Below are 11,364 nucleotides of genomic sequence, written 5' to 3' on the forward strand. Positions count from 1 at the left end.
TGTGAGTGTGTGTGTGTGTGTGTGTGTATGTGTGTCAATGTGTGTGTCAGTGTGTGTGTGTGTGTTCCTCGTATGTGAAAACATACTTGACAATAAAGTGTGTGTGAGTGTGTGTGTGTGTGAGACAGTGTGTGTCTGTGTGAGTGTGTCTGTGTGAGTGTGTCTGTGTGAGTGTGTCTGTGTGAGTGTGAGTGTGTGAGAGAGTGTGTGTGTGTAAATGTGTGTGTATGTGAGTGAGTGTGCGAGTGTGTGTGTAAGTGTGTGTGTTCCTCGTCTGTGTGTGTGTGTGTCTGTGTGTGTGTGTGTCTGTGTGAGTGTGAGTGTGTGTGAGTGTCTGTGTGTCTGTGTGTGTGTGTGTGTGAGAGGGTGTGTGTGTGTGTGTGTGATTGTGTGTGTGAGGGTGTCTGTGTGAGTGTGTGTGTGAGTGCGTGTGAGTGTGTGTGTGTCTTTGTGTGTTTGTCTGTGTGTGTGTGTGAGTATGTGAGTGTGCGAGTGTGAGTATGTTTTCGATTGTGAGTAAATGTGTGTGTGTGAGTGTGTGTGTGTGTGTGTAAATGTGTGTGTATGTGAGTGTGCGAGTGTGTGTGTGTAAATGTGTGTGTAAAGTGTGTTCCTCGTCTGTGTGTGTGTGTGTGTCTGTGTGAGTGTGAGTGTCTGTGTGAGTGTGTGTGTGTGAGTGTGTCTGTGTGTGTGAGAGTGTGTGTGTGTGAGTATGTGAGTGTGCGAGTGTGAGTAAGTGTGTGTGTGTAAATGTGTGCATAAATGTGTGTGTGAGTGTGTGTCCCTCATAAAGACCTTTGTGATTCTGATTCTGATTCTGATTTTGCAAGAATTTTGCCTCTAGGCCTTACGATTCAGCACAAAATTGGGTTTTTGGACTGTTGGTGGCGCTAGACGGTTTGAGCTAGACACACCAAAGTTGCTACAGTAACTTCTAAGACTGGCCTCTACATGTGTGCCAAATTTCATAACTTTCCTACGTACGGTTCTATGGGCTGCCATTGACTTCAATGACGGACGGAATAATAATAATGATAAGAAGAAGAAGAAAACTAACGATAATAGGTGTCTACGCCCCTTCGGGGCTTGACCCCTAATAATAATAATAATAAGAAGAAGAAGAAAACTAACGATAACAATAGGTGTCTACGCCCCTTCGGGGCTTGACCCCTAATAATAAGAAAACTAACGATAACAATAGGTGTCTACACCCCTTCGGGGCTTGACCCCTAATAATAAGAAAACTAACGATAACAATAGGTGTCTTCGCCCTTTCGGGGCTTGACCCCTAAAAACTAACGATAACAATAGGTGTCTACGCCCCTTCGGGGCTTGACCCCTAATAATAATAATAAGAAGAAGAAGAAAACTAACGATAACAATAGGTGTCTACGCCCCTTCGGGGCTTGACCCCTAATAAGAAAACTAACGATAACAATAGGTGTCTACGCCCCTTCGGGGCTTGACCCCTAATAATAAGAAAACTAACGATAACAATAGGTGTCTACGCCCCTTCGGGGCTTGACCCCTAATAATAAGAAAACTAACGATAACAATAGGTGTCTTCGCCCTTTCGGGGCTTGACCCCTAAAAACTAACGATAACAATAGGTGTCTACGCCCCTTCGGGGCTTGACCCCTAATAATAATAAGAAGAAGAAGAAGAAGAAAACTAACGATAACAATAGGTGTCTACGCCCCTTCGGGGCTTGACCCCTAATAAGAAAACTAACGATAACAATAGGTGTCTACGCCCCTTCGGGGCTTGACCCCTAATAATAATAAGAAAACTAACGATAACAATAGGTGTCTACGCCCCTTTGGGGCTTGACCCCTTAATAATAATAAGTGTGCAGAATAACAATAATGATGCTTTGCAAGCACCATTAATAATAATAATAAGTATGCAGAATAACAATAATGATGCTTTGCAAGCACCATTAATAATAATAAGTATGCAGAATAACAATAATGATGCTTTGCAAGCACCATTAATAAGTATGCAGAATAAAAATAATGATGCTATTCGTGCACCATTAATAATAAGTATGCAAGAGAACAAGAATGTTGCTTTAGCAAGCACCATTAATAATAATAATAAGTATGCAGAATAACAATAATGATGCTTTGCAAGCACCATTAATAATAATAATAATAATAATAAGTATGCAGAATAACAATAATGATGCTTTGCAAGCACCATTAATAAGTATGCAGAATAACAATAATGATGCTTTTCGAGCACCATTAATAATAATAAGTATGCAAGAGAACAATAATGTGCTTTGCAAAGCTGCAAGCAGCATTTCCCGGGTTCAAGCGTTTAAGGCCTTTGGATTGACATGACAATATATGTCATGTCATGCTACATATGACATGCTACAGAGGGTGCCACAACATATGTCATGTGAAGTACTCACCCGTCCAGTTTTCCCTAAAATAAACAAAGTCATATACATTAGAGATGAGCCGGATACTCTGCTGAAACGAGTATCCGGTACGGATAAAGCACTTCTGCCAAGTACGAGTATTATACGAGTAATACGAGTCAATATCTGTGCTCGGATTGTATGAAAATCATCATTGGCTAGCTGATTGTGTCAGCGTTCTGTGATAGGCTAGTCACAGCGCCCCTCCCCTACAGTGATAGGCTAGTCACAGCGCCCCTCCCCTACAGTGATAGGCTAGTCACAGCGCCCCTCCCCTATCCACATACAGATGTATTGTGTTGCTGTGTCTCGCTCTGCTCACTCACAGTCACACACAGAACAGCTCTCTGTCTCTCCCTCAGTCACTCGGGTTCGTGGGTCTTTTCCGTTAATGTTTAGGGTTTCTTCAGCTTTTTACTTCGGGTTGTAACGTTAATAATACGTACTTACTAACCAGTAGAGTTCTGGTAAACGTGGGTTCGTTCAGACGTGGTGCTTGCTTGGTAGAATGCGACTCGCATTGTGTCTCTGCCTGTCGGAGATTTTTTTCAGCTGTCTCTAACCAGTAACCAGACACTGTGTGTCTGACACGTTTTTGCTGTATTTCATAAAAACATAAAGGTAGTAAGCTAGTGTTATAAATATTACAAATATATTATTACCGGTTAAAGCCCCGCCCATTTCAAGACAAGCCCCGCCTACTTCTGGGTTAGGCCCCACCCACTCCGAGTCAGAACCAGAATCAGAATCTTTGCCTTACAAGTCAGCACAAAATTGGGTTTTTGGACTGTTGGGGGCGCTAGAGGGCTTTGTTTTAAAAAATGGCTGTTTTTAGTTATTTTTCCATTATAGCGCCACGAAGTGGCCAATCGCCACGGTTTTTGACCTGTGACCTCAGTTTGACCTCTTTCACATGTGTCCCAAGTTTGGTGTTGATAGCAATTTAATTCTTGAGTTATTGACATTTTAGTAAAACTGGCTCCTCACAGTCCAAACGCTTTGGGGCCCCTTAAGGACCCTGAATCAAAATTTCGACTTTTTTTCGAAAATTATTGTCTTTGAGACTCCAGAGAATATTACTGCACTGGATTGGTCTTGATCAGGCGAAAAACCTAGGACTAGTTAGCAAAAGTAGGTTTCGGATAAAATGCGCAATAGTGAAAAACTTTAATGGCGGAAATGAAATTGGAGATATACGTTTTTTAAGTCATGAGCCAAGGATTCCAATGATATAAAGCACTTGAGATTTGGACATAGGGGTTTTAGGGGTTTAGGGGTTATGGGGACAAACACATTTTGGGGTGCTGAAGCGCCCCAAATTGTCTGATTCCGCTGAGATTTTGGCCCTGAGTAACTGTGACCAGTACTACCATCTGACCAAGTTTGAGCTCTCTAGGCCTTACGGTTTGGGCTGCACGACCGTTTCTAGGGCGGAATAATAATAATAATAACAATAATAATAATAATAAAAATCCTAACAAAAACAATAGGTTCCAGCGCTTCGCGCTTGAACCCTAATAATAAAAATCCTAACAAAAACAATAGGTTTCCAGCGCTTCGCGCTTGAACCCTAATAAAAATCCTAACAAAAACAATAGGTTTCCAGCGCTTCGTGCTTGAACCCTAATAATAAAAATCCTAACAAAAACAATAGGTTTCCAGTGCTTCGCGCTTGAACCCTAATAATAATAATAATAATAATAATAATAAAAATCCTAACAAAAACAATAGGTTTCCAGCGCTTCGCGCTTGAAGCCTAATAATAATAATAATAAAAATCCTAACAAAAACAATAGGTTTCCAGCGCTTCGCGCTTGAACCCTAATAATAAAAATCAGAACGAATACAATAGGGTTCCAGCACTTCACGCTTGAACCCTAATAAGTATGCGAGAGAACAATAATGTGCTTTGCAAGCACATTAATAATAAGTATGCAAGAGAACAATAATGTGCTTTGCAAGCACATTAATAATAAGTATGCAAGAGAACAAGAATGTTGCTTTAGCAAGCACCATTAATAAGTATGCAAGAGAACAATAATGTGCTTTGCAAGCACATTAATAAGTATGCAAGAGAACAATAATGTGCTTTGCAAGCACATTAATAAGTATGCAAGAGAACAAGAATGTTGCTTTAGCAAGCACCATTAACAATAATAATAATAATAATAATAATAATAATAATAATAAGTATGCAAGAGAACAAGAATATTGCTTTAGCAAGCACCATTAATAAGCTTATAATGGAAATCAGAATGTTGGCTTCTACAAAGCCAACATAACTAATAAGGGATAATAAAGTTACAGTATTTTGTCTGTATTGCTACTGGGGCAAATCCCCTGAAATATCTGGTTGGTAACTGAACAAATAAATTATATATTTTTTAAGTCTCTGTCAAAATTTGATATGGGGTTGTTCAATTTGTCAAGGGCTTGATCAAGATAAGAGGAGATCGTTGTTGGAGAGACCTGACCTGCATGGACTATCACTATGAAGTAAGTATGTTCGTGTGTAAGAGGAGAGCTGCAATCAACTGCTTATGCTAAACAGTACCATTTAGTTAAGTCAAGGGACTTTTATTGTTATTTCAACCATGTATAGCTGGTGCAGTACACAGTGAAATAAAAAAGAGACTCAAAGCACATGTACAAGGGCGTCTGCCAAACGTTCCTCCAGGACAGTGGTGCTATACATGAGCTAGATTAAACAACACAGACCTAAGAACTATGTACCTTATGTACATCACAATACAGTAGTATACACAGAGCAGCACTGGCCAGTATACAGTTCTGTAGATCCTACAATTGTAAACATAACCAGTTAGCAGAAGATTGATCGTAGCAACATTAGAAAGTAAAGTAAAATTGTGTGTGTGTGTGTGAGAGAGTCTGTTGCAAAGTCTAGTTGTGAGCACCCAATGCTTTGGGTGAAGGGTGTGTGTGAGGGTTGTATGGGGTCTGTATACACATGTATACAGTGTTCAGTTATCATCATTCCAATAATATTTCCAAAAAGTCTAAATCCATCTAATCTATCACCATGATATCTTTCTTTGGATCCTTTAGGAAATTCTAAAGGAGTGTGATATGGCTCTCTGATTTCCCATTTGTATGTAGTAAAAAAAAATCTTGGTCATCTTACAACTGATGTTGTTGTAATCCAGTTTTAAAATACAACACAAACATGTTGTAAATGTAGGAAAGAAAGCTTTTGTTCTTGTGTCATCACTCAGATTGCAAGCCGTATCTCTCCGGCCCTCTCATTTTGGACGCTTTTCATGAACCAGCCTCATGACAAACTAATTGAATAGCCCTGATGTACAGAGTGTACCAGTGATACATACAGACGCATTTTAAAAGCAAAGGGTTGTCGTACAATATTATTTTATTAGATATATTATTGTTTAATGGTCTTTGCACAGTGCTGTATTATCACATATGTATGCAAGGCACTGAACAACACACAAGCTGTCAGTTTGTCATTTCTGTTGAGTTGTGTGTGTATATAAATAGAACTGCAGTCAGAACGCAGCCAGTGATTAGCACCAAACTAACTACAGTGGGTTGTTTTGCCTTTTCTCTCTTTACACAGACGCAGCCTGTTCCTAACCCCATCTCATACTATTTGCACCACTCCCCTTGGTGGTTCCATCGATTTGAGACAATAAGTAATCACTTTATTGAGCTTGTCGTGCCGTTTTTTACGTTCATGGGCCGACGTATGTGCATGGTAAATGGAGTGCTGCAAATCCTTTTCCAGGTGATGAACATATACACACACACACACACACACACACACACACATACACACAAATTATTTTACATTACTTTAATTTTACCACACACACACACAAAGGTGGGTACATACACACATACACTGGTAGGTTCTTGGATGCCCCAGCAGCACCCAGTAATATATAATAATTATTATTATAATTAATAATATTAATGATATTATTATTATTATTATTATTATTATTATTATTATTATTATGTTATCTATTTACGACCTTACAGTAGCTCACATGCAAAGAATTACCATCCAATTTCTATTTTATGATAAAATGCATTTTAAAAAATTGCTAGTTAATTATACATCTAAGAAAAGTATCTTTTTAATTTGGATGCATTCATTGAAACATGTTCCTGATGGCCATTGGAAGATCGTTCTAGACTGTATAGGTAACATAGAAAACAAAGTCTGCCACTGATTTTCACTAACATTATGCAGGCCTCAGCTGAGTGAAATGTATGTGATGGTGTACTGTTTTAGGAGATCAGCAAGATATGAATGTGCTTTGACCTTTTCCTGATAAAGAGACTACGTTCACATCATAGATATCAATTTTTTTTTGCCCTATGTACTTAATGACTTTGTCCGTGTATTTGTTTTACAGGTAGTTCTTATAATCAGCGGGAATCTTAGTTTCCTGAATTGGCTAACTATAGTACCAAGTTTAGCTTGTTTTGATGATGCAGCATTAGCATTTCTGTTCTGGCCTGTTCAACAAACTAAACAGGCCTTGCTGAAGATGCAGAATGAGGCAGCAGGACAAGCAGCCACTAAAGGTGTGTGTAAGCTTGCAAGTATTACTTATTATTTTTGCAAGCTTCAGGGTTTTTTTTTTATTTATTTTTTTTTTTCCAGAGTGTATATTATTTATTTATTTTATCCTATGGGCTGCCGGTATATGTTCAATCATGCAAAATGCTAAATGTACACATTAAAACCTTTCATAAAACGTTAATTTTTTTCTGGTGTTGTCCAGGCATGCTCATTCGACGAGTGGTTAATGTGGCTTTTGGGATTTTAATTTCATATTTGAGTGTTCCTGTGGTGATCAACCTCCTAAGTCCTAGACAGATGATGAACACATCTTTTGAGCCTCTCCGTATTGTCAACACGTACGGGGCTTTTGGCAGGTGAAGCTCATTCACTTGTTTTTTTCCTCTCTGTATCAGTGCTTAATGGATCAGAATTCCTAGATTACTGGATTACATTCTTTATGTTTACTCTGTGATGGCTTCCCAACATAACATTAACTTACTACTTAATTTGGTCAGTTTGCTATTTATTCTCAGAATTCAGATTTTAGTCACAGATACCTTTTAATTCTTATAATTGAATTCTTATTTAATATTTATGTAGCATTACTAAGGAGAGAACAGAGGTGGTGTTTCAGGGCACACTTAATGCTACACACTCTGGTGAGGGTGTTGTATGGGAGGAGTATGAGTTCCTGTGCAAACCTGGAGCTCTAGATAGAAAACCTTGCCTCATTTCCCCTTATCACTTCAGACTGGACTGGCTGATGTGGTTTGCTGCCTTCCAGGTAAGGGAAAAATCTATTAATGTATATGATTCATTTATCATTTAATCTGTGTGTGTGTTTGCCAAATTGAAGCATGTTTTGTCATTTTCCCTGAAAGCTTCACCATCTTATCTTCCTATTTTCCTAGACATATGAGCAGAATGAATGGATCATTCAGATAGCTGGAAGACTCCTAGCAAATGACTCCACTGTGCTCTCGTTAATGGACCATAATCCTTTTCAGGGAAAAGACAAACCTCGGTAAGACCCAGTAACATTCTTTAATATCTGTCTTAACCAATGAAGCTTCTACAAAGTATCCAGTGGACTCTAATTATCTCTAATCTGAGGATCTGTTTCAGGTACAGTGTCAGTTACCGTGTCCCAGCTGTGTACAGCAGTTGTTGAGTTGTATCTTGCATACCTACATACATTTATGTATACATTTGTTGCCAAAAAAAAGTTTTGTAGTTAGTTAGAACATACAGGAAATTTGACCCTTATGCAATTTCAGTGGCAGATCCACATGGGTCCAACAGGTCTTTAGAACTGCTGTATGTACGATTGGGGGATTTGACAGCTGCTGGGTCTTTAGCATGTCCCTTACTAGGTACAGCTGGTTCTGAAAATTGTCTTCTTTTCCTAATATTACCAATAAAATGACCAATATTGTTTAAAAAGAAAAACAAACTTCTGATAATGCAGGGACAAAGACTTTGACAATGAAATAAAATCGTTGAAAGTCTTTTCAGGATAATTTGCTCATGTGTTCCATCACTCAAAAATCATTTTAAACCACAAATCCTACAAACTGCAGAACAGTAACTGAGTTCTTATTGTGGTGTTTTATTTATTAACAAAAAACACTAACGTATACATTTTGAAACATTTAGATGGATACGAGGAGAACACTTCAGGTATAAGTTTACCAAACCTGGGAGTGTTTCTGCAGCCAAGGGGAAATGGTGGGCCAGAAAGCGTATTGGACCTTACTTCCCACCAGTCAATTTGGAAGGCCTCAGAAAGTACTTTCTGTCGAGAAATTGGCCGCAACCAGACAAATAAATGTAAATAAATAAAATGAATGATTATACCATGATTGTGTATTTTGTAACTTTTCTCTTTTTCACTTTTTTTACATACTTTTAATGATGCATTAAAGTGAAAAATTACTTTCTCCATTCTTTCTGAGAGTCGTCCATAGTGTGTACCATAGACTATCCATAAATGTGCCATTTATAAATGACACAAATAAATGACATTTATAAATGTTCACAGCAAAGCAGACTCTTTTATTCTGAGAAGTTGAGAAGAAATATGTCACATGATAAGCCCCACTTTATTGTTTCTTCATAACCACCAATTTCCTACAATCCAAGCCACTAATAAAATATGACATGAGTGATTGCAGTTTATTGAAGGATTTATTTGACCAGTTTTCAACCATGGCACTTAAAACAGATCAATGAATGTCCTGCAACATTTTGGGATATAACTTTACAGCAGTCAAGCATCCAGTATACGCATCGTATTTAAATTTGCAAATATGTTAGTATCCATGCACCGTGTCTGTATTGTCCTAGGGGAAAGTAATGGGGTTATTATTATGCCACTATAAATACTGATCATTAGGTGACTGGAAAAAAGGATGAAAGTTTATTAATTAGAAAAGCATGCATCAATATACAAAATACACATCATAGAGCACTTTTTCAAAGGACATCAGGACTTTTAGATGGGACATCAGTCATGACCTCAGAGAAGCAACTGTTGCTACTCATCAATCAGAAAAGGGTTATAAGGCCATTCTACAGTGAGTGGTGATGATTGGGCTTGTTTTGCAGCCTCTGGTCCTGAGAAACTTGCAGTCATTGAGACAAGAATGAGCTCCACTTTAAGTTCACCAGAATATTCTTGAAACCGGAGACCAGTACATATATTTCATGCAACAGGACACTGAATCCAAAGCAAGCTGACATATGAATGGGTAAAAACTGGGTCCTCAGACTTCAGCCCCACTGATGCTGTGGTGGGTTTTTAAGAGAGCTGTGCATAAAATAATAACCTCAAACATCAACGAACTGAAGCAATGTACAGTGAATGTGAACTACTCCAAAATGATGTAACAGACTGATAAACTCCTGCAGGCAATGTTTACTTGTTAAATTAAACTTGAAATATTTAAATAGTTAAACATTGCCATTTATTTGGAAAATATGACTGATAATGCAAAATATTTTTTTTTAATTTATGGATAGTGGACATATGAAGTCATTAATTATCACGTAGTTGTTTGACTCATTTTTAAAACCTTATGATAACTGAAATCACCTAAACAACCCCGATCAAAAGTTTACATATCCTTGAATGTTTGGCCAGATTATAAGCACACAGGTTGATGCACAGAAGTTTTTAATGACCATTAAAATAAGTTTCCACACCTGTGACTCTTTGTAATTGTAATTAGTATTTGTGCATAAATTGTCATTGAGGTTCTCAGCTCATGAGGTGATGCACTGAAAGACAAAAGAACTGCTAATGGACCCGCGGAACAAGATAGATGAACTTTATAAAGCAGGAAAAAGATATAAAAAGATCTCTCAACACTTGAAAATGCCATGCCACAAAATGGCCTGTCTTTAGTACACCAGACAGCATCTAGACAGGCCTCACAGGTTCTGGAACAGTCATTTGGAGTGATGAGACCAAAATTGAACTTTATAGTCACAACCATAAACACTATGTTTGGAGAGGAGTCAACAAACCCTATGGTGAAAAGTACACCATCCCCACTGTAAAGCATGGTGGTGGATCTCTTATTTCTTGGGACTATGCAGCATGTTATGTTAATGCAGAGTGTTAACAGAAAATACTGGATGAAAATTTGCATTCTACAGCACTTAAGCTGTGCAAGGGATGCTCTCGGATGTTCAACATGACAATGATCCATGACAATGATGAGCCAAATAAGGTGAAGGTTCTGGAGCGACCTGGTTCTAGAGTGATCTTTGAGCCTCTTTGGGGAGAACAAGCAGTTTGTTTAAGGCAACCTAAAACTTTCAGGAACTGGAGGCATTTTGCCAAGAAGAATGGGCAGCTATACAACCTGAGAGAATGAAGGACCTCATGCACAATTATCACAAAGGATTGCATGCCATCATGGATGCTAAAGTGGGCAATACATAATATTAAGAAGTAAAGTTATGTAAACTTTTGAACAGGGATTTTTTTATGTTTTGTCTGATGATTGTGCCATTCTGTTATGCCTTACATACTAGCTTGAGTCCTATAAGAAATTAAATAATTTCTTCTCACTCACGTTTTCTTTAAAAAATGGTACAGATCTTGCAAATTGTCAAAGGTATTCAAACCTTTGAGCACAACTACACAACTTTGTCAGGGAGAAATGCAATGGGCCTAAAACAGAACCTCTGAAATATCAAACATAAACTCAGTATGTTTAGAGTAGTCACCATTTAGATCTTTAGGGCTGATAGCGATCAGTCAGATAAGACCTGAGCCAGGAGAGGGCTGACACAACCCTGATCAGTGGCCAGTAACAGGTCATTTACAACTTTAAACAGTGCTGCATCTGTGCTATGATGAAATTCTGAATTCTGACTG

The 11,364-nt window shown here is 38.2% G+C and overlaps 1 protein-coding gene across 2 annotated transcripts in view; it reads left to right on the top strand.

Annotated features, from left to right (window-relative positions):
• lmf1 (lipase maturation factor 1) overlaps positions 1–8,839 on the top strand; it is a 20,406-nt gene extending 11,567 nt beyond the window's left edge. For both annotated transcript variants that reach the window (XM_060863840.1, XM_060863841.1), the window contains 7 exons: positions 4,859–4,924; positions 6,021–6,188; positions 6,826–6,997; positions 7,198–7,351; positions 7,578–7,761; positions 7,889–8,001; positions 8,634–8,839. In XM_060863840.1, the coding sequence (XP_060719823.1) occupies positions 4,859–4,924; positions 6,021–6,188; positions 6,826–6,997; positions 7,198–7,351; positions 7,578–7,761; positions 7,889–8,001; positions 8,634–8,805 (1,029 nt within the window). In that variant the 3' untranslated portion in view covers positions 8,806–8,839. The remainder of the gene's footprint in view (positions 1–4,858; positions 4,925–6,020; positions 6,189–6,825; positions 6,998–7,197; positions 7,352–7,577; positions 7,762–7,888; positions 8,002–8,633) is intronic.
• The last annotated feature ends 2,525 nt before the right edge of the window (positions 8,840–11,364 follow it).

This window comes from Tachysurus vachellii, chromosome 2 (genome assembly GCF_030014155.1).
Source record: "Tachysurus vachellii isolate PV-2020 chromosome 2, HZAU_Pvac_v1, whole genome shotgun sequence".
Taxonomy (NCBI): domain Eukaryota; kingdom Metazoa; phylum Chordata; class Actinopteri; order Siluriformes; family Bagridae; genus Tachysurus; species Tachysurus vachellii.